At 42.3% G+C, this 24,527-nt stretch overlaps 1 protein-coding gene across 6 annotated transcripts in view; it reads left to right on the forward strand.

Annotated features, from left to right (window-relative positions):
- The window catches only part of LOC143099259 (inactive carboxypeptidase-like protein X2), a 386,609-nt gene that overhangs the window by 16,857 nt on the left and 345,225 nt on the right, over nucleotides 1–24,527 (forward strand). For 5 of the 6 annotated variants that reach the window (XM_076262344.1, XM_076262343.1, XM_076262345.1 and 2 more), the window contains exon 3: nucleotides 15,883–16,022. The exons of the other annotated variant lie outside the window; for it this stretch is intronic. In XM_076262344.1, the coding sequence (XP_076118459.1) occupies nucleotides 15,883–16,022 (140 nt within the window). The remainder of the gene's footprint in view (nucleotides 1–15,882; nucleotides 16,023–24,527) is intronic. 6 annotated transcript variants of the gene reach the window in all.

The raw sequence follows: 24,527 nt of genomic DNA on the forward strand, positions 1-24,527 counted from the left end.
TTTAGTCAGTTGTTTTTTTTTTTTTTTTTTTTTTTCTCTTTTTCGCATGTCCAAATTTCCGTCGATGAGTCCCGGGACACTTAAAGACCGGGGTAGACGAAGCTTGGTGGGCATGTAACCCCCTATGGATAGCATGGAACCATCGTTTTTCGTTTTGATCTGTAGCCCCCCCGCTGGACTGCACCCCCCGAAAGGAGGGTAGGGCAGACACAGTTTTCTGTGAATATCTCGAGAACCGTAAGGTTTAGGAGGACCATTTTTTTTTTGTAAGTTGATCTCAAGGGGCCATGTCAACCCATTCCATAACCACTCATTTCATGTATAGCGCCACCTAGTTAAACACAAAAAAGTAAAAATGAGGTGTTGTAATCGCAGGTATCTGTGACCTAACATAGTCAAAACTGCACGAAATTGGAAGTGTAGGATCATTATGACACCCTCTGAATGCACGCCAAGTTTCGTGGAATTCCGTTCATGGGGGGCCACACAATAAATTAATTTATGTTCCTATACACCAACTGGCCTGTAGGTGGCCGGAGACAGTTTTCTGTGAATATCTCGAGAACCGTAGGGCCTAGGAGGTCCACCTTTTTTTTGTATGTTGATCTCAAGGGGCCATGTCAACCCATCCCATTACCACTTATTTCATGTATAGCGCCACCTAGTTAAAAATTAAAAAGCAAAAATGTAGGTGTTTTCATCACAATATCTCTGGCTGACATGGTCAAAACTGCACGAAATTGAAAGTGTAGGATCGATCATTATGACACCTTCCGAATGCATGCCAAGTTTTGTGTACTTTCGTTCATGGGGGGGCCTTACAATAAAATAATTTATGTGTACATTTAGTGACGTACACCAACAAGGATTCCCGGGACACTGAAAGACCGGGGTACACGAAACTTGGTGGGCATATAACCCCACATGGATAGCATGGAACCATCGTTTTTCGTTTTGATCTGTGGCCCCCCCGCTGGACTGGACCCCCCAAAAGGAGGGTAGGGCAGACACAGTTTTCTGTGAATATCTCGAGAACCGTAGGGTTTAGGAGGACCATTTTTTTTTTGTATGTTGATCTCAAAGGGCCATGTCAACCCATTCCATAACCACTCATTTCATGTATAGCGCCACCTAGTTAAACACAAAAAAGTAAAAATGAGGTGTTGTAATCGCAGGTATCTGTGACCTAACATAGTCAAAACTGCACGAAATTGGAAGTGTAGGATCATTATGACACCCTCTGAATGCACGCCAAGTTTCGTGGAATTCCGTTCATGGGGGGCCACACAATAAATTAATTTATGTTACTATACACCAACTGGCCTGTAGGTGGCCAGAGACATGGGCGGCGGTCATATTTTGTACCGCTCTGCGGTACATCTAGTTCTTATTATTTTTCTTCTTCTAACGCAGCCTGATCTGTCCTTTCTTGTAGAGTGCATCAGTGTTGGCTGACCAGTCCAGTTTATTGTCCAGGTGGAGACCCAGATACTTGTAGGTGCTTACCACCTCCACATTGATCCCATCAATGGAGACTGGTAGCAGAGCGGGCTTAGACCTGCAGAAATCCACCACCATCTCCTTGGTCTTTGAAGTGTTGAGTTGAAGGTGATTGAGTTTGCACCATTGCACAAAGTCCTCCACCAGGCTCCTGTACTCCTCCTCCTGCTTGTCCCGGATACACCCCACAATTACAGTATCGTCAGAAAACTTCTGCATGTGGCATGACTCGGTGTTGTAGCAGAAGTCAGATGTGTACAGGGTGAACAGGACTGGAGAGAGCACAGTCTGACGAACTGTGGTCGCTCGGTCAGGTAATCTGTAATCCAGGTTACCAGGTGAGCGTCCACACCCATCTGCAAGAGCTTGTCTCCCAGTCTGAGGGGTTGGATGGTGTTAAAAGCTGTTACCAAAAGGTGTTAAAAGCGATACCAAAATTATGACTTCAATACAATACCTGCCATAAATATCTTGATACTCGATACTGAAATCCTAATCCTAAAATATCTGGAAAAGAATGGACGCAGGCCTCCTCCAAGTGTATTGAGTCATTTGTGTTGAATTTGATGCACTTTTGGTCAATTCTTGGTTTTAAACTTCTAAACTTCCTACATAATTATTATTTTTGTAGTCAGTAAAATAGTAGTTTTTGTGTGAATAAGTCCTTTATTGTTTGTTATAGCTCATTTATATTGTGTGGTGTTTTGGCAATAAATTACCTTTAAATAGCCAAAGTAGGCTAGATCAAGGTCAGTGTTCAAATTACTGCATGCAAATCACTTAATGCTATGCAGAAGAGCCTAATCTTTGATGTAGGCTACCCTTGGCCTTCCCGTTTTTTATGGGATTTCTTTGACAGTTGCAAAGGGAAAAAAGTGAAAATGGTCTTCTTTGCTCCCATTGTAATTGTAATTTAATAAGTACGTTTCCACCACTCAGGTATTAATCAGATAGGCCTACACCATTATCTGTTGCAATATCTGTGTGCATTCCTACATTAGGTCTATTTCTTTGATAGTTAACATCATTTGCTACCACATAACAAATACCAAACAACAATACAAAAGTTTCTTACAAACGTTCATGCATACTTCTTAAATGTGCTGCAGTCAGATGGGTGTCCTAAAGACATAACTAGATCTTGAGCATCTATTACCAGTGTTGAATGAGCAGTTTTTGCAGTGATCACTACTGGACATTCAACATTGCTAGACAGCACTTGAGTGAGGATGACTAATTTCCACTTCACAAATAATCATCGCTATCTGTAATAACTACAGTACAGGGACAATAATCCGTTCATAGCTGAGGATTTGTCCTAGGTCCACTTCCCTTTCAGCATCATATGCAGTAATGATGCACTGGAGAATGTTTCTTTTTGTTGCACTATAAAGGATATCGTGTCTAAATTTTTTACAAATAATGCAATCTCCATAGCACTCTCAAAACTCTTCAGGACGACTCAAACATATTCTGCATGGCTGGAATTTGAATGATAGAAAAGAGCACCAGTTAGATGTTTTAACTAGGCAAGCACAGTCGCCTTTACAAGTAAAAAAAAAATACAGTGTAAATCCTCTGTAAAGACTGACAACTGTTCATAATAGTTAGTGACAAAATACTTTCTACAGAAAAAAGAGCAGTCACCTATTCTATCAATTTATTATCAAGGAATCTATTTTGTTTCTAAACGTCATACTGAATTTTAGCTATTATTTCAATTTAGATTTTAATTTTAGCTTATTTTCATTTGCTACTTGAGGGTCATTGGGGTAATTCCTGTCCTGTCCTACAACATGTCTGATACATAAAGAGTATATTAATGCCTTATTTTTTGCAATTCCTATGATATCTGATGGCAAAACCAAAAACTCAACATTGAGCTTGGTAAACAAAATATTTGAATTCAGCACCCTCAAATTGTGGGAAATGGCCCCTTTACTGACTTTTCCTCAAATTTGCCAACAGGACTTTTTTTAGCTATCTGCTCTCCCTCTATAACAAACTGACGGTTGTATGTGTTCACTGAACGAAGATTATGAAAATAAAACACAACTTTTCAATCTAAAACTTAATCTGAACAGATATTTGTGCCGAAACCTTTCAGAATTCTTCACTTTCTGCTGACGAAAAAATGAATGTCCGCCATGTTTTTTTGTGCACGTGAGCAACGTCTTTTTGTTGTTATGTCACAGGGTGTGAATAGCTCAGCTGTGTGGCCAAGGCTATTCGTACCAGGGGTGTAACGACAAAGCTGTCTACACTGACATCTTTAACTTGTCCCTGTCCTGGTGCACAGTGCCTTTGTGTTTAAAAAAAACAACAATCATACCAGTGCCCAAGAAAAGTACTGTTTCTTGCCTGAATGACTACCGGCCCATCGCCCTAACCTCCGTGATAATGAAGTGCCTGGAGAGACTGGTTGATCAACACACACCTCCCTGCTTTCCTGGACCAACTCCAGTTTGCTTACAAGCACAACAGGTCTGTGGATGATGCCATCTCCATTGCCTTGCATACTAGCTCACCTGGACAAATATAACACCTACTGTATGTTCATTGACTACAGCTCTGCCTAGTGTTGTACCATCAAAACTGGTGTTAAACCTCAGAGACCTGGGTCTGAGCAGCCCCATATGCAGCTGGGTGCTGGACTTCCTGACCAATAGGCCCCAGTTAGTGAAAATTGGCAACAGGAAATCATCCACGCTGATTCTCAACACCGGTGTCCCACAGGGCTGTTGCCTCAGTCCTCTGCTATGCAGTCTGTTCACTCATGACTGTGTGGCAAGGCATGAAAACAACGGCATCATCAAGTTTGCAGATGATACTACACTGATTGGCCTCATAAGCAACAACATCAGCAAGACTAAGGAGATGTCATCGACTTTAGGAAGAAAGGTGGCAATCACGTCCTTCTCTGCATTCTGCATTAATGATTCACAGTGGAAATGGTCAGCAGTTTTCGGTTCCTGGCCATACAGTTCACCAACTCCCTTTAATGGTCGCTGCACTCCTGTATCCTCACACCTGTATCCTCAAGGCCCAGCAGAGACTGTTCTTTCTGAGGTGGCTAAAGAGCTTTGGGGTGGGAAAAAAACCCTGGTAAACTTATGTCGCTGCACTATTCAGAGCATCCTGACTGGATGCATCACAGTTTGGCTGGGGAACCTGTCTGCCCACGATCTCAAACTGTTGTCAAGGACTGTCAGGACTGCATCCAAAAACATTGGGGCTGACCTCCCTCAGCTTCAAATGATCTATTCTACACACTGTCAGAGGAGGGCTGAGTCCATTATCAAAGATGCCTGTACAAAAGCCTCACTCACGCGCTCAATTTTCCATGATTGGCCCAGATTACCTGCAGGTGTGATTTACTCCATGACGCACAAACACACCTGTTGCCAATAATCAGGAGATATAACCTACCTGGTTGAGCGGTGCTCCTGTTTGCATCTGGGTATGACCGAACTCGCAGCTCTGATCTCCTGCTAGCCTGTATGATTATTCCTGTGTGCGTCTTCCAAACGTGAGTTTCACTTTCCCTTTTTCTGCTTTGATCGTTCGCCTTAGGTGTGATGGCGACGGTACCACGTTTGCCACATTTGTGGGCCTAATGGTCGGCATGCTGTTGCGGATGCCGTGAGTATAGTGTGTTCATGCCTTTTGCAAAGTGACCTTTAAGGTAAAATTAGTTTCCTTTTTGCTGCACAATAGCTTAATACCTCTAAATCGTGTCATGTTATTAAATTAAATAAATGGTAGAACTGCCATGTAGCTTAATACATACAGGAATACAATCATTCAATAGTAATTCATTTTAATATGAATATTAGCATGAATATTAACACTTTACTTGACGGGTGAGTTCATAACACATTTATAGCAGCTGTCATAAACTGCACATAAAGCATTCATGACTGTTTCATGAGACATTCATACCAAACCTTTCATGAATGTGGAAGACAGAACGACAGCAACTTGTCAAAAAAAAAGTCCAACTTTGTATTTGTGTAACCTGGATACCATTGATTTAATCTCTCTAGCCTTTGTAAATATTTCATGAATATCTTATGAAGTCTACATCGAATGTCACTTTATTATACAAGTTGTGAAGTATTCGTAATCACTGAGTTTAACACTGGGAGGTAAACTATGGAAAAACGGTTGGACATTCCCAGTAGAAAAAGATGAGAAATCATCTGCAAAGGTCATCTGCATCTGCACATTTGCTTGACCATGTTCTGTCTTTTTGGCACTGGAGTAGCCCATTGACTCAGATGTGACGTGATCAGGTAAGAGGTTTGGACCAAAAACGGCAATGCTGCTTTGCGACTTAGGACTTTTATTTTGACAAGGTGTCGTCGTTCTGTCTTCCAACTTCATGAACGGTTTGGTATGAATGTGGAGTCATGTCTCATGAAACAGTCATGAATGCTTTATGTGCAGTTTAAGACAGCTGCTATGAATGTGTTATGAACTCACCCGTCAAGTAAAGTGTTACCGAATATTATAGCAAGTCTGATGTACCCTAGTTCACCAACTTGCCGGTTATTTAGCACGTTCGCTTTAATTTCCCTTGAATCAGTTGCTTAATTTCAGACAGCAATGTTGTGAGGTACTTCCCAGGTAGTTAGCACATTAATTACCGTATAACTTTCCTTGGATTCCCCCCCAGAATTGCAGACAAAAATATTTTTCATCCTAATATTTTTTTAATACTTGCCAGTTAGTCAGCACATTAACTATATTAGTCCTAGTATTTGCCCCCTTAATTACAGAGAAAACGGCAAAGTTGATTACAGGAGGAGAGGACAGAATCAAGAAAATGATTTCTTCCAGTATTGCAAGGAACGACATGCATCATTTGGAATTACAACAACAAATCCGTGAATTAGTGAACACACAGTGAGGTGAAGCACATGCTAACCCGGAGCAGTGAGTTAACTTGCTACAGTGGCGCTCGGGGAGCAGTGAGGGGTCAGGTGCCTTGCTCAAGGGCACTTCAACCGTGGTTGTGGGCATGGGACATTTCTCCTGGTCGGGGATCGAACCGGTAACCCTTCGGTTTCAAGCCCAAAACCCTAACGATTCCCTAACCAGTAGGCCACGGCTGCCCCATATCAGGTTTATTGGCCAAGTATACTTACATATACCAGTACGGGAGCATGCCTATGTTTCCACAGCCCTATGTTCCCTAACCCTAACCCACACCTCAGGCCTACCCCTAACCCTAGAAATGTGGGAACATAGGGCTGACCCCACTGATACAAGGAATTTGTGCTCTGCATTTTACCCATTCGGGGGTAGTGTACAACACACCCACACACACAGTGTACACCCATTCATACACACACACACCCTAGAGCAGTGAGCACACTAGGAGTACACATTCTCACCCGGAGCAGTGGGCAGCCCTTGATCACAAGCGCCCGGGGAGCAGGGCTCAAGGGCACCTCATCCGTGGATATGGATGTGGGAGAGCGCTGTTAAGTCACCCCACCCACATTTTTCCCACCAGTCGGGGATCGAACTGGCCACCCTTCAGTCACAAGTTTGATTCCCTAACCAGTAGGCCTTGGATGCCCAAAGTAATTGACGTAAATGCTATGGCTGCAAAATTAGGAGACAAATGTTATGATTTGGCTGTTCATGTATTGTCTGGTTGTGACAGTGTCATATCCATATGGCAAAGGGAAAACCTCAGCAATCAATTTGATGCTCAAGAGGAATCTTGATATGAAGAATTTTACAGATGTAGAAGCTGATGAGCATGAAGACAGGAATGGATTTCCTTTCTTGTCTCTACTATGGAAAGACTGTTGAAAGCCTCAGTAACTTGAGATACATGCTATTCACCAAGAAAAGAGACCCTCCTAAAATAAAGAGTCCAACAAGAGAATATGCAGCAGAACACATCAAGCATGCATGGCTGCAAGTCTTTTTGTGGAGAGCTTCTGTCAGTCAGATGGACTACTGTACCATGCACCACCTACTGCCATTGCAGTAGTGATGGTGAAGTTGGTGCAAATAAAAATTTGAAGATGGCTACACTTTCAGTGGAGGATACTGATGACAGCGAGGGAGAAAGGTCTGATTGAGTGAATGTTTTTTTGGGGAGACATTTGATGTTTGTGATGTGTACAAGGCCAGCCTGGCAACATGTTCTGTATGCAGAATCTGTGAGAAAGTATTACTTTGTTCCTTGTAACTTTGTCTATTGGATTAATTGTTGAGGGTTGAGACAATTTGTTGCTCAGCCTACCATTTCAGTGGTGTGACCTTACATTACACGGAGAACATTACACATGTCTCATGTCTCATTACCAGAGTGGTAAAACATTCAGAGAGAGCCCATGAGTAACAGGGGCGAGGAAAAACTCCCTAGAATTGGAGATAGGAAGAATATAGGAAGAAACCTCGAGCAGATCCACGACTCAAGGGCTTGACTGAATCTGCCTAGGGTCAGTTACAGGGCAGTAAGGGCTGTATACATGATAAATGAAAAGTTTGCCAGGTGTACAGAATAGAACATGGTGCTTAAAGCCACTTGAGGTATATGTTACAAAGAGGTAGGATGGTTACATATCCAGTATGATAATGCATGAATCCTATTTAGTGTCAGAAAGTTCAAAAAGATGTACACTCTTTAGACAGGTATTATTGCAGCTAGCGTATAGAGCATTGCAATACTCTATCCTTGAAGTGACAAAAGTGTGGATTAATTTTTCAGCCTCTGGTAAGGATAAGCACTTCCTTATATTTGAAATGTTCCTTAAGTGGTAAAATTTAAGTTTTGGTGATCTTCAGGCTACATGAACACTCGTAGTGGGAAAAACAACCCACTCCTACTTCAACTCCCTTTATTACTGTCTCCCTGTGCTTAATTACCCCTTTTATCCTTGCACTACTGCAACTGTGGCATAAGAATTTCGCTGAATTGCAATAGGCTATGCAACAATATGACTTGAAAGTGCAAAGCTCTTTGGAACCAATACTCAAGTATGAAGCCTCCAACCCATCGAGCGAGCAACATACAGTATAGTAGAATCCCTCCATCCTATTCTTGACCTTGTTGGCTTTCTCTTCGGCGGCTACCGAACAGTCTGTTTTAAGACTTACTAAAAACCTTTCCAATGGTGGCGGACTACCACGCACGTACGGTAGATGCCTGCCCCCATGTTCCATAGCCATCCCAGACATGACCTGTGCATAATATGCCTCATGCTAAGGCAGCTCTCTGCTCGCCAGATCACTGCCAACACTGCACAGCGATTGAAACTCGGACTCTGTCCCTTTGCGTTATGGTCTATCGGTCCGCATCCAATTTGCAACAATTTCTGCTGAGACCCTCTCACTCTCCGGCTGGCCTTCCACCCCCTCTTCACTACACGTTCTTGTCTGCCACTGGACGGGTCCCCTTTACAGCCAGCCACACAACCCACAGTGAGTACAATGCTGAGAACTCACCCATGCCAATGTTCAACCCACAGGAGTGAATCCACGCCAGCCCCTCTTCACTCCCAGTCATGACAATGGTTGACAATGGAAGAACAGTGTTGGACAGAGATGTCATTTTGACGCTCCCTAAACTCATTGAGCACTGCTGTGCCCATGGGATAGGTGACCTGCCGGAGAGTGGTTTACACAGACACCTTCCTGCATAAGGGTGGTGCCCAAGTGTACAGCCAGATCTTGCAGCATTGCACAGATCTGGCTGAACATGATGCATGTTTGTATTGTAATCAGGCATTACATTCAGCCAGATCTGTGCATCGCTTCAAAAAATCAAATTATGTTGTTGTGTGTAGCCTGTTCTTTTTTTTTGTTGTGTTAATGAGGGAAAAAGTTCTGTCAAAGTCAAAGTCAGCTTTATTGTCAATTTCTTCACATGCTCCAGACATGCAAAGAGATCGAAATTACGTTTCTCACTATCCCACGGTGAAGACAAGACATATTTTACCAATTTAAGTACACAGACAAACATAACATTCAAGTAAACAAAAAATAAGTAAATAAGAGGGCACATACAATGAAGAAATAAGAGCAGCAAAAAATGGTTGAAATTGTGCATAGACAGTCAATAAAAAAGTAGTGCAAAGTCAGGCCAATAAAAGGCTGAGGTAGTTCTGTTTGACCTAAGTAAGAAAGTGGCATAGTGGTGCAAGTTATGTAAGAGCAGCAGAAGTGTTGTGTTTCCAGGACAACAACAACAAGTTGCAAAGTGTACAAGTGTGCAAGTGGAGTAGTGCGAGGCGGCCATTGTAGGTCCAATGTCCAGGATGTTATGTAGCTGAGGGTGGAGGGGGGAGAGGGGGGAGAGAGTTCAGCATCCTAACAGCTTGGTGTATGAAGCTGTTGGTGAGTCTGGTGGTGCGGGAGCGCAGGCTTCTGTACCTCTTCCCAGAGGGCAGTAGATCAAACAGATTGTGAGCGGGGTGACTTGCATCACTCACAATTTTGGTCGCCTTGCGGGTGAGGTGGGTGGTGTAAATGTCCTTCAGGGAGGGGAGTGAAGCACCAATAATCCTTCCAGCTGTGTTCACTATGCGCTGCAGGGCTTTCCTGTTGTATTCAGTGCAGCTTCCACCCCACACAGCGATACAGCTGGAGAGGATGCTCTCAATGGTGCCTCGGTAGAACGTGGTCATGATGGCTGGTGGAGCACTTGCTCGCCTGAGTTTCCGCAGGAAGTACAGGCGGCGCTGGGCTCTCTTCGCCAGTGATGCAGTGTTGGTGGTCCAGGAGAGGTCTTCACTGATGTGCACCCCCAGGAATTTGGTGCTGCTCGCTCTCTCCACCACAGCACCGTCGATGGTCAGTGGCAGGTGTTGGGTGTGACCTCTCCGGAAGTCAACAACAATCTCTTTGGTCTTGCTGACGTTCAGCAGGAGGTTGTTGTCCCTGCACCACGTGGTCAGATGGTCGACCTCCAACCTGTATTGAGTCTCGTCGCCCTTGGTGATGAGACCCACCAGAGTTGTGTCGTCAGCAAATTTCACTATGTGATTGTTGCTGTAGGTTGCAGTGCAGTCATGCGTCAGCAGGGTGAAGAGCAGAGGACTGAGCACGCCTTGGGGGGCCCCTGTGCTCAGTGTGATGCTGCTTGAGGTATTGTTGCCAACACGTACTACTTGAGGCCTCTGACAGAGGAAGTCCAGTAGCCAGTTGCAGAGGTAGGTACTGAGTCCCAGTTTGTCAAGTTTGCAGATGAGTTGTTGTGGTATTATGGTGTTGAATGCAGAACTGAAGTCTATAAACAGCAATCTCACATATGAGTAGTCTCTTTTTTCCAGGTGGGTGAGGGCTGGGTGGAGGGCTGAGCAGATTGCATCCTCTGTAGACCGTTTGGCTCGGTATGCAAACTGGAAGGGGTCCAGGGTGGGGGGGAGAATGGATTTGATATGTGACATGACAAGCCGCTCAAAGCACTTCATGATGATGGGTGTCAGTGCCACAGGGCGGTAGTCATTGAAGCAGGATGGAGCAGTTTTCTTCGGCACAGGTATGATGGTGGCAGCTTTGAAACATGATGGGACGATGGCTTGCTTCAGGGAAGTGTTAAAGATGTCTGTGAAGACATCCTTAAGCTCCCCTGCGCAGTCTTTCAGCGCACGACCTGGGATGTTGTCTGGACCTGTTGCCTTACGGGTGTTGATAGCAGCAAGTGTCCTCTTCACGCTGTCGGCAGAGAGGCACAGGGGCTGCTCGTGTAGAGGGGGATGGGTCTTCTGTGGGCAGGTGCTGTTTTGTGCTTCAAAGCGAGCGAAGAAGCGGTTCAGTTTGTTGAGCAGAGGGATGTTGCTCTCACAGCTCTGTGGCGCGGGCTTGTAGTCCGTGAGGGCCTGAATACCCTGCCATAGGCTTTGTGCATTCCTGCTGTCTTTGAAGTGGGTGGTTATCTTGTGAGTGTATTCCTTTTTTGCTTCCTTGATGCCACGGGACAGGTTGGCTCTGTGTGAGTCCTGTAGCGATTGTTTGTGTGTAGTTAGTCACTAACTACGAGATATGTCCAAATCAAATATTTCTATAAAATGCTGCCCTCTAAGATACATTTGTTTTGACAAATTTTGAAGGCAGCCTTCAACCAAAGATTCTGTAGAATATGTCTCTGCTACAACTCCCATTGATTAAAGTCAGCTGTTGGTATCCTGGCCACAGCCTGTGTTGCGATCTTGCAAAGCTGTCCAAAACAATGTTCATAGCTGCTACCTAGATGCATGCTACGGCAAGTGACTTGTTAGGGCTCCTGCAGACTGCCTTAATCGCTGAATTTCAATAGTTAATAGTTGCATGTTTTATTACATGATTATTGTTTTGCATTTCACACACACACACACACACACACACACACACACACACACACACACACACACACACACAGAAACTATATATTGTTGTCTAGCATTGTTAAACAATCATTGAGTAACCATGGGGGGTGGGGGGGTGTAACACTTGAGATTTACAAAGAGTTGCAGGAGTATGGGATGGAGAAGATTTAGGAACTGTGTTTTTATTTTCTTTACCACCATGGTGGTTATAGCATGTACTGCTATATATATATATATATATATATATATATATATATATATATATATATATATATATATATAAAATATATATATAATATATATATATATATATATATATATATATATATATATATTATATACTCCTCTAGTTGTAATATACCAACCACTATAGCTAACACACACACAGCATTACCATCTGCCAGGAATGGTATTTCCTTTAAATGGTATTTCCTGTAAGGTCTGGATGAGAAACAGAATTTGGTGTGCAGTATCAGGGCCCAAGATATTGGCCTCAGTTCAGAAATGTAATGACTTCAGCATGTCTTCATGCACACACGCACATGCACACGCAAACGCGCATGCACGCACGCACGCACGCACGCACCCACCCACACACACACATACTGTTAAACTAAAACATCTATCCAGATACTTTAAGGCAGTGGTTTTCAAAGTGGGGGCCGCGAGGGGGTGCCAGGGGGGCCTCAGCAAGTTGGAAGGAAAAATAAAAGCAACAAATAAATACATTTGAAAAATGTAAAATATACCTATTACTATGAGGGCTGTTATACAATGCCATTATAATAATTTGTTGCATATCTGAACATTATATTTTCCATGATAATGACTGGGAATAATAGTAGCGTGATGGCTCTCATATACTGTAGCAGAAAACCCCAAATGCTATTTTTACACACTGTATGCTCCATCGCGAAGTGCTTGTAGCTAAAATAATCATTAGGATTAGCTTAATGTATTTTTACATTTGCCGTAGTATTGTCGATGGGTTTAATAACACATCAAGGGGGACCTTGGCCAGAACCTAGTGGTATTTGGGGGGCCTTGCCGTGGAAAAGTTTGGGAACCCCTGCTTTAAGGAACAAGAAACAGTCTCTTCCCTTCTTTGAACTGGGAAAAGAAATAATCAATTTTCAGTGTTTGCACTGAAAAAAAAAACCCTGCTTATCTAACAAAATCTAACCAAGTGTTATTAATCTGATATCAAGATCAAAACATGTAGTTGGTATTATTTTCAAAAGAAAAGTACCTAGCACTTTCTCATAAAATCATTTGACTTAGTTTAATAAGAGTTTGACTTATTTTAAGACATCTCATCATGTAAACATGTTTAGATTAATTTTATTTGCAGTGCTGCAGTTTGTGCACTGCAAAAAGTGATATTTTACTAAGTGTTATCTCATATTAAGATAAAAAATCTAGTTAGGGCCTGAGCACCGAAGGGCGCAAGGCCCTATTGTTTTTGTAAGGATTATTATTATTTGTTCACTTTTTTGCTATTTTTGATGTGGTTCACATGGTCAAAAAGTCTTGGAATATGGCACACACATCTGGAATCACAATGGCTACACAGGCACAAAGGCTTGGCCCCAGGCGTGGCCCAGGGACTCGGTAGCGCCCCCCTTAGGTGATTGATCCAGTGGTTGGCATATACTTTCAGCTAGACACACCAAATTTGGTAGGTGCGTGTATCTCCTTAAGATGAACAACTTTTGTATGTACAATGCATTAGCCAACAGGAAGTGAGGTATTTGGGATTTTGTGCGGACAAAAATGTGATGAATTGTGATGCCAAAAGAGATGATTCCCAGAGGTGCTTCCCTTGGGTGAAAACGCATGAAATTTGGCACACACATCAAGCAGTACTGTGAATACACAGGGGAAGAGCCTTGGCACTGGGCTTGGCCTAGGAAGTCCATAGCGCCCCCTTATGTCACTGTGACTTGTGGTTGCCATATAGTTTTAAATACACACACCAAATTTGGTGGGTGTATGTAACTCCCAAACACAAACAACTTTTGTATTAACCCTTTCGTGCCTGTGCCGAACATTCCATTTTTGGTGCTGAATGACCTCACACAAAAAACCTTATTTCTTGAGTATATACCATCAATGGGATATACATATCATTGTAATCAGAAGGATTAGTTCTATAAAATGATGTTGATATAGTAATTAACAGATATAGTAATGAAATCCTCTCCAAATGTATGTCCAAAATTTGTCAAAATTTTATTTAATTCACATAAAAATGGATGTTTATCATATTTCTCTACAGGATAGAGAAAAATATAGAGTGTATGACTTGTTCAGCAAGTTGTGGGCTATTTAACAAAACAAACTGAAATGGAATATCCTTAACCTTTCAAAAGTTATGATAAATTTAGTGATCAGTGTAAAAAAACGGCCAACGTCATCTGATTGGACAGCCACGTCAGTGTTAAAGAATAATACAAAAAAAGAACGGCTACATGTATTTCTGAAAATGCAATGGTTTTTTTTTAAATACTACACAAAACTGCAAACAGAAAGTGCAAGTCTTTTTATCTCTTTCCTGTGCTAGCAACCTTATCTTATAAATAAAATAATGATAAAATAAATATTAATACAAATTATAAAAACAAATAAAAAGCATAAAAACAGGTATGTGTGTGTTTCACACCAAATAAAAATATTTTCCTCTCATAACTTATTTAAACCTGTATGGCAAACTTTAGTTAGGGGTTAGGGTTAAGAAAACAACACCATTGGATTTTGACATAAAAATTTCAAAAGGTTTGAAAGTGGTCAGAGATAAAGTCCTGGAAATATAAAAATCTTTGAGTATAAACAAAAGTTTATGAAGGGGGTAAATGTAACCATCTAATTTGCCACTGGATGGTAAGCGCCTCAAATTATGCACCTTTCAGTAAATACTGAAATGTTGAACATATTTGAGCAGCTTTACTTTCTTTTTTGTCATATTACCCATATAACAAATTAACAGGAAAACAGTAGGCCTAAGATGTAAACCAACAATAGTAAACTATTACTAGCCTATAACCACAAACCGTTATTAGGCCTACAATAAAGTAGCCTGGTCAAATCAGTTCCTATCGTGGGTGACTTTGTAGTTCTTCAGAGCCCTATTTTTATTACCCTTGCTATCTGTACCACATCCTTCAGAATCAGAATAGTTGAATAACATACATAGCCTACCCAAGACTTAATCACACGTGAACGTTTTTCCAACATTTGATGTCGGCCTATTTCTGCTTCAATTTGTGCAAAAGTATGGCCTGCATTGCTTCCGCGTTATTACAAACAAATGCACGTCTTCGTGTTTCTCGCCTGTAATACGAGTAGGCTATTTCCTGAAAACTTTGTGCAGCGAATTTGGGCTTGAATCGAAGCTCTGGATGTCTAGCAACTAGTGGAGGAGAGTACAAATTTGTCACTGTACTTGGATCTATTGGTCTATTTTAACCAGTGTTGTTGTTTGTCGCAATTAAAAATACCCTCAAGGGCTGAATTACATTAATATTTTGACATTAGGTCGTGGGCTGGAATTGGGCCGGGTGCGGGCCGAGAGTTTGAGACCCCTGCTCTACACCTTACTAACCAATTAATTTATCATGTATACAGACCTTACTGCCCTGTAACTGACCCTAGGCAGATGGGTCAGGCCCTTGAGTCGTGGATCTGCTCGAGGTTTCTTCCTATATGTATCTCCAATTCTAGGGAGTTTTTTTCTCACCCCTGTTACTCATGGGCTCTCTCTGAATGTTTAACACTCTGTAGAGCGCCATGAGACATGTGTAATGTTTTGGCGCTCTATAAGTGAAATTAAATTGAAATTGAAATTCCTACCTGGTCTCTTTTGAATTGTATCTTGTATCTTGAATGGTCTATCTCATTTTGTAAGTGACTTTGGATAAAAGTGTCTGATAAATTAAAAAATGTAAATGTTTCTTTTGAAGGGAGATTTATGCTGGTTTAAGATGAAATTGCCGTACCTTATGATGAAAGAGCTGTTTTTTTCCCTGTGTGTTTGTTTTACTGACTACACTAGACTGGGCTGCATGAGGATGAATTCCATGATGGAGGCTGGTGTGCAGGAAGAAATGATCGTCTGCAGTGGTTTGAGGTGGATGCCCGCAGGCTTACCAAGTTTACCGCGGTGATAACCCAAGGCCGGAGTTCTCTTTGGTCGTGAGTGTCTTCATTTATAAAAAACTGACCTGTACTCTTAATTAGGGCTGCACAATTAATCGAATTTTAATCACGATCACGATTTTGGCTTCCCACGATCAAATTTGCGTGATCGAGCGATATTTCAAATGCGTGTTCTACCCATAGAACCAACCTGGCAACCCATAGAACGCTCCGCTACAAAACAAATCAAGCGCTCCTTAAACATGTCTGACCATGTGCCTGCATGTAGCCTACCAATGACCGCTGTTCCCTGCACTGCTCAGCCTGATGCACTGTGGACTAGTGACATTATGTTAACTATTAGTAGGCTAGTTAGACTATACAATAAACGACGATCAAAAATCAAATGTGTGGCACAGCGGAAGGCCAAGAGCTTGTCCCTCGAAGCGGATCATCCATTGTTTGAAAATATTTCGGATTTCAGGCAAGTTAAAGCGATGGTTCGGAGTAATTTTACCCTAGGGTTCTTTGCACCATGACCCCGAGCCAAACACCCTCCCAGAACCTTTTTTCCTTTGGTCGAGCCCTGGTCGAGTAGCGCCGTCAGAAACGAATGACGTTCTGCAGTCATGATGGAACCAACTTTTATCTCGTAAATTACCCCACTAATAATGCCCTGAATGGTACAAAACTTCTGCAGTAGTACAACTACGACATTTAGTCCAATAACGAGGCATTAGAAAGTTTGTAAGTGCACCAGGAGTTTATTTAAATAAGACTTGCCTGATTATCTGCTACATCACGACTGCAGAACGTCATTCGTTTTTGATAGCGCTACTCGACCAGGGTTCGACCAAGGGAAAAAAGGTTCTGGGAGGGTGTTTGGCTCGGGGTCATGGTGCAAAGGACCCTAGGGTGAAATTACTCCGAACCATCGCTTTAAGTTAACCAAAAATATAAGCAAAGCAGGGCTCTCAACTCATACCGTGAAACACATCACATGACGTAAACCACACATGCCTTTTTTATCACGTTAACTTTTAGTCCTTGTTTGCTTCCTCCGATAGCCTATACTGTAATAAGAGTTGAGCTAACGACGGGATCTGTGAATTTTATTCATTTAGGCTATTTTATAAGCTACATGTGCAACCTACAATGCATATGCGTTTCAAGACACAGCCTACTCAAAACGAGTGAACAATAATGAAAATGTAGCCTACACGTCAGTGTTTTTACATATCAACGAATGACTAAACCAGGGGTGTCCAAACTGCGGCCAGCCATGCACTTTAATCCGGACCCGCCGAGCATTTATTAGTTTATCATAGGCCGCTCGCTATTTTTTTTCAGCGATAGACGACGTTGTGGTTAACTTTAGGCTACTGTAAACTGCTTTACACTCTTCTTAGAGAACGTTTACAATGTCAATGTCAAAACAGCTTGTCACATCGAGATACATAGTGTATCTCCATTGCAGCAGATCTAACTAAGTTATGCTAGTCCATTTAATTGGGGACGCATTTGAGCGTGGGAGAGAGGGCGATGGCAACAGTAGTTCCCACTACTGACCATTTATAAACTGTGAGAGGGCACAGCCATAGGCACAGCACTAGCCATAGGCTATATTTGAGTGGAGCTGGCAAAGAGTCTTAAAGTGACAGTGCACCATTTATAAATGAATTAAACAGCATCAAATTAACAGTATTTCTTAAGAAATTAATTTTCTACAACAAAATTATTTTGTCATTTAAATAATACAAAACATTATTATTATTATTATTATTATTATTATTTGTGTGTGGCCCGCTGGCCAATTTTCAAAACCCAATGTGGCCCTTCAGTCAAAAAGTTTGGACACCCCTGGACTAACAATTACAGTAAACTCATGAACACGAAGCAGAGCTTAAGTGGCTAATGGGGAGCGTTGGGCGTTTTCCCAAATATTAACAAAGTAGCACGCACAAAACATTTGTTTGGAAGTTGTTTGGAAGTTTGGAAGTCGCAGTCAAATCTATATTTGCAGTAATTTAGGGGAGTAAATGTGAGGGGAAGAATTTGGGTGAGCCAGATAGCAAGTCCAATATGTTTAGGGAAAAAATATTTTTGCCACTAAAATTAATTCATAATCGTGATCTCAATATTGATCAAAATAATTGTGATTATCATTTTGGTCATAATTGTGCAGCCCTACTCTTAATCTTCTGAGGAATCACACTGAACCAGTCGTATCAGTTTCTATTGTACCTGTACAATTATGCAACACATAAATCTTGTAAGATTTTAAAGATCGATATAGTCTAATTTATATAAATCTAACTGTTTCCCCAACATAGTTTGTTCAGGTAACTTAGCCACTGTTCTCAAAGGATTCCATTCAAACAAAACTGCCTCTGGTCTCTCTTTGTAGACCCCACAGCTATTATGTGTTTTCAATCGAAGATTGGAATATCCTGTTAGAACATCTCTGGAGGAAAATGTCAAAATCTATCCATGTTTTGACGACGAAATAATACCAAGCAAGACTTTAGCTATGGTGTCAACATTGGTGGGTGGGAGGTCTGGGGTGCATTGGGGGTGTGAATCAAACATGTGAAAAAAAGCTGCCATTCTATGTGTGCGTGTGTATGTGTGTCCTACTCTTGCAAGAATCACAAGCAGACAGGATGGCTGGTTTCACAATGCATGTTAGCACGTATTATTTATAAATAGCCTGGCAATAGACAGCATCAAGTTGTCAGTGCAGTATCTTCTAACTCTTCTGCTCCTGTGTATACTGTAAAACTGATCACTATCTGATTGTCTATCGTGTGATGGCTGTCAAAATTGACTCAACCCTATGGACCCAACGGACGCAGAGTGTGTTCAAATTTACCATTTCTTTGCTGAACTGCTCACAATGTACTTATCACACAAATATCACAGATGCATCATGTGAATGTTCACAATCAGCTTTCAAATGATGCTAGTTGCTGTGATGAACAGTTCGCGAGACAATTAACTTTGAATTTACATGAAATGTAATCATATTTACATTCTGCATACAGCTCTGCACCCAACTCCACACCCATTCTTCTCAGTGGAATATATCACAAACTCTTCACTCATCAAAATAAACAGTAGACCTTACAGAATACAAGGCTATAGGCTAAAGCAGGGGTCTCCAACATGGTGCTCGCCAACACGGTGACCTAAAAATAGCCAACTAGTCGCCTGCAGATCAGGCTCTTAAAGGAACACGCCACCCAAAATCAGTAGTAATATATGTTCTTACCTTAACTTTCACGAGTTGAGTCATACCTCTCCTGCGTCGGTATGTGCACTCAAACGCTCTGGCGCGCGGCGCGAATGTGTTAGCATGTTGCTATGCTAGCGGGCTCTGCCATAGCCGTAGAGGGAGTAAGATGGCATTAATCAAACACATCCACGTTTTCCCTACTTAAATACAGTTGCACAAGTAGTAGATAAAAATGTGTAAGGTCACACAACATGAAACGTGACGATTTTCCAAGCGAATAAACAGGAGAACTACAATGTCTGGCGCAATAGCACTTGGGAGTACTTCGACCTAATATTAATTAACACCTAATTGTAGATCCTATCCACCACAAAGTTTAGAATCCATGCTTGATCGACCCCTCAGCCTCCCCCTCCCCTCTGAGCGAGAGAGAGGCGCACACACACTAGAGATGCGCTGATGGGCTATTATTTCAACCATAACTGCATAGCAAAACTTAATCCATTCATCAGCAAAGTTTTTTGACCAATTTTCAAAACCGCACCCGCCCGCCATCCGCTGTGTTTTAATGTATATGGGATGCGGCGCTGCTGACGTGAGGCTAGAAAGCTCTTGCCTGTTCTTTCTAGAAAGACTGATCCAATGCAGCAAATATATTAAAAGGCTAAAGTCCTACATTGGCTATGTTGTAGCCTATCCCCAGAATATCAGCAGCAAACTCAGTCTCTGTCTCGCAAAACAGTCTCCAAATAAAACGCACATCGGCCTGTTGCCTAGCCTATTCTGTGTGCCCGCACGTCAGTCCCTCAACAACGAGAGAAAACTTCCCTTGTGTGTGTGTAATGTGTATCACACCAAATTGGCTCACCATACCTTCCCAACTATGCACAGTATCCCATTAGCTGCATGCCATCAGGCTATTTACAATTTTCTATCGCGTAAAGTTAGTGAACACGTTATAAAAATTAACGAGAACACATTTTGTTTGAGCAGGAGACAGAATACGCACGCAGGCACAACTAGGCTAATTGTTGTTTTCTTTTACTCGGCTATCTATATATGGTTATCAGCACACAATGTTGGGCTAATTCACTAGTTATGGATATCACAAGTTTAAACAACGAAAACAGAAAGGATGGAGGCAGCAAAGCTAGAGGAGTTATTCCAGATGGGCAAGAACAAGGTAGGCAATTGGTGTGCTTGTCAGAACGTTAGATTACAGCTGTTTAAAGCCAGACGTCAGGGTACGCTAGAACAAAACTAAAGGTAACTTTAGCTATAGGGCTGTATCAATTTGTCCAAATGAATAGGTCATCGTAGACGTTGTTGTTGTATTATTGCATGTGGATATTGTTATGCTATGTAGGCTACTTTTTTTGCAATGCACAGACCTAAAACCGGGAAACGGACAAATATTGTACACGCGTGAATTTGTTTTTGCGGGGGTGGGGGTGGGTGGGTGTACGTACCATAGCGCTCTCTCTCTCACTCACTCACTCACTCACTCACTCACTCACTCACTCACTCACACACACACACACAGTACCTTTCTTAGCCACAGTTAATTTTAGTGGTGATATGTGTTATGGACATTGTTATGCACATTATTGACTGCAGTTTATTCTCATCAATGTCAGTCCATGAATGCATATTGATCAGTTGTTAACTAATACTGTAAGCCTAGAAGTTGCATTTGAAAATATTACTGTTGTAGGCTTTTTGTTTTTTATTTCAGACACTGTTTTAAAGTGGTTAGGACCATTATTTCACACCAATTTTGAATAAGCCATACTGCAATACCGATTTCATGGTTGCACCATGCACATGTTCGCCGATTATGTGGCCCTCAGTAACCTATAAATTCAATGATGTGGCCCTCTATGAAAATGAGTTTGACACCCCTGCTCTAAAATATCTGTCCTGGCCTGGTAGCACCGGTTTGTGGCCAACCGACAGAAGCGCGGAGAACCCTCCTTTGTCTACCAAAAAGTGTTACTTTGTGCCCCGCGCTCCCCCACTGCTTGTGAAAGAAGGGGGTGGGGGAGAGGGGGTTAACGTGAAAAAGCTTAATGTCCCAAAACGACAACAAGTCATAATGGTAGGCTATAGGAAGTGGGGGGAGGGTATGGGAGGACCAGAGCCGTCTTCGCTGTGCTATTCAGAAAGCATCTTCTATTGTCTTTCCAGGCGCACACAGCTCGTTATAGTCTATCGAGTGCCTTAACAGATAGGCTCTGCTCTTGGGTTTGGCCTCACAGCGAACTCAACCCTCTTGTTGCTTGCAGTTTGTTAAATAAAGCGATGCAGATTACATTATTTATTTCTGATTAATTGCGTCTTTTGATGTCTTTTGCAACATCTGCTTGTTAGGCTGGGCTACTGTCAATGTCCTGTACAGGTAAATGTTCAACAATTGCTGGTGTAGGCCTACAGGCTATAATCAATTAGGGACTGTTCAGGTGCTACCGGAGGAGTTTTGGGAGCGTTAGTCAAAAAGACCCTCCCTCGCCAGCAAGACATTTTTGACCCTCCAAAGTGATTGAGAAAAAACGCATGACCCTCCCCAGTCCCAACAATTTAGGCTATTGATGCCTTTTGTAGGCTACTGGGTCAATTTGGGAGCTTGCATGCTACGACTCCTTGCTTGAAATGCCTTGAAAAGGCTGTCGTTTGCACAATTTCACAAATAATCACCGGGACCGAAACAAACCTGTCAACTTTTTCCGGGTTTATCGCGTATTTTAACTTTTTCCTCGCTGTCTTAGGAGGAGCTGCAGGGCCGTCGCAAGGGGGTGCGAGGCCCTATGCGAACTTGACAGATGTATGAACTTACGTGCATGAAATCATGCGATAGCTTACTTTACACATAGCCAAGGCTACCGTCGGTGCATTTTAGTAGTAGCCTAGTCTAATAAGCTACACCAGCTTGTCTTTAAGAGGGGAAATTGTATAGCCTATAACATGCTGAGTCACATATTTGGCCATATGGTGTTTATCATAGGCTACATCACGAAACCAAATAGTGTAGGCCTAACAAAGGCGAACACTTTAACAGGGGAAATTAATTGGGCATGAATCATTGTGCTGAACGGTATTTGTCAATGAGCAGAAACACACACGACATTCAAACTGTTGATAAGATGTGCACTATGGAAACTGGTCTGTAGGTCACAGCCAGTCACTGATCGCAATTTCAAATTTCGGGAAGCTTGGAATTTGGAATTATATCTCGAGCCTATTATAAGGTCCAGTGCGTTATGTCCTGGGATTCGGACGTGCTCAAAAAGAAAAGAAAAAACACTTTTTTATACACGGTTATGAGGAGCAAGAGTCGTGTCATTCAGACTCGACGTTTGAACGAGTCGTTTGAATGTCGGCAAGCAGGCATGTTGCGGTTGCAATTTAAGTGAAATTTCTACAGTAGGCCTACAACATGCAACATGCTTGTTAGGCTGGGCTACTGTCAATGTACTTGTACAGGTAAATGTTCAACAATTGCTGGTGTACAGGCTATAATCAATTAAATCATTTGTCTAGCTGTTTAAAAAAAAATCGTGCTACATTCAAACGCAAAAGGTGCTTTGATATCTTTTTCGTTTGAACGTCGGCAAGCAGGCATGCTGCGGTTGCAATGAATGAGGATAATTGGTTTTATCTGCGGATTTATTTTTTGCATTATTTTGAATATGACTCGCTCCAGTCTCAACAGCACGTCTACTTTTTCAAGTTCTAACACACCCTCTCGCTTTCTCTCTCTCCATCCCTGCGCACGATGCTTTCTTAAAGGAGCTGCACCATCTTACAACAATTGCATCTACATTTTCATATTAGAATGTTTTGTCAAGTGTAAGCTTAAACTACCGTGATAAATTTAAGTTCCCGTGCCCCCGCTGAAATTCTCATGTGCTTATCGTTACACTACGAAATCTATCTTTGTCAAGTAACCGTGACAAATAGGGTATAAGATATATAAACTCACGCTATTGTATTATCATATATGTTTGGTAATGGCTCAGCTTTCTCTGATTGTTCTACTGACTTGGAAACTGCATCATGGAAGCAGTAAGTCAAGTCGCATCAAAAATAGTAGTGGCAGAACTCCAAAGTGACACCTTGTGGTTGTTTGTGTCAACTGCAGTTTGTGCCATTTCTGCTGAGAAAATGGGGTGCCAGACATTGTAGTTCTCCTGTTTATTCGCTTGGAAAATCGTCACGTTTCATGTTGTGTGACCTTACACATTTTTATCAACTACTTGTGCAACTGTATTTAAGTAGGGAAAACGTGGATGTGTTTGATTAATGCCATCTTACTCCCTCTACGGCTATGGCAGAGCCTGCTAGCATAGCAACATGCTAACACATTCGTGCCGCGCGCAGGGCGTTTGAGTGCACATACCGACGCGGGAGAGGTATGACTCAACTCGTGAAAGTTAAGGTAAGAACATATATTACTACTGATTTTGGGTGCCGTGTTCCTTTAAACCTCTAAGCGGCAAAGTCGCAAAATTGCGACAAACAAATGCGTCACTGATTAAAACAGACGATAGATCCCTGTACGGTGACAAATCTTATTTGTACTCTCCACCACTAGTTGGCTGACATCCAGAGCTGCGATTTAAGCCCATATTCGATGCACAAAGTTTTCAGGAAATTATTGTATTACACGCGAGAAACACAAAGAAGATGTGCATTTCTTTGTAATGACGCAGAACAATGCACAGTGGCGCCGCCAGCCGTAATCCTGTACGCACTGTGCATACATTTATTTTTCTTCACCGCTTTGTCTGTCTGTCTGTCCACCACCCCCTGCTGACTCAAACACTGCTCTTGCTTGCCCAACCCACACCTCCCCCCTCACTCTCAGTGCAACACTAACCCCCATCATCACAGGCTATCGCACCCCTCCCCCACATGGTGACAATGGCTTCACCATTGCCATTGTCTCACCCCCGTCCCTAAGAAGCCACACCCAAGTGAGCTTAATGACTACAGGCCTGTCACTCTAACACATACATGGGCAACATACGGCCCGCGGGCCACATCCGGCCCGTGGGCTTTCCCTGACCGGCCCGCGTAAGGTCCGTGAAAGAACAATAGTCAAGAGCCTAGCATAGAGATAATGCATGCAAATCAATATCGTTGTTTTTATTTTGAAAGCGACTGCTATTTGTACGCCCATACATTTGTGCGTGGATGCATACGACGTAAACACCCTCACTGATGTGCTGGTGAATAGAATTTATGCTTCTGCGTCGACACAATGCAGTTGCCTTTACGTCGGCGTAAACCTTTCAAAGTTGTGTGTCTCTTATGTCTGCGTCGCTCAC

The sequence above is a fragment of the Alosa pseudoharengus genome, unplaced genomic scaffold (genome assembly GCF_046254945.1).
Source record: "Alosa pseudoharengus isolate Yale_2024_CS ecotype anadromous, Long Island Sound unplaced genomic scaffold, YU_APseudo_1.1 YU_APseudo_1.1_scf_26, whole genome shotgun sequence".
Classification (NCBI taxonomy): Eukaryota; Metazoa; Chordata; class Actinopteri; order Clupeiformes; family Clupeidae; genus Alosa; species Alosa pseudoharengus.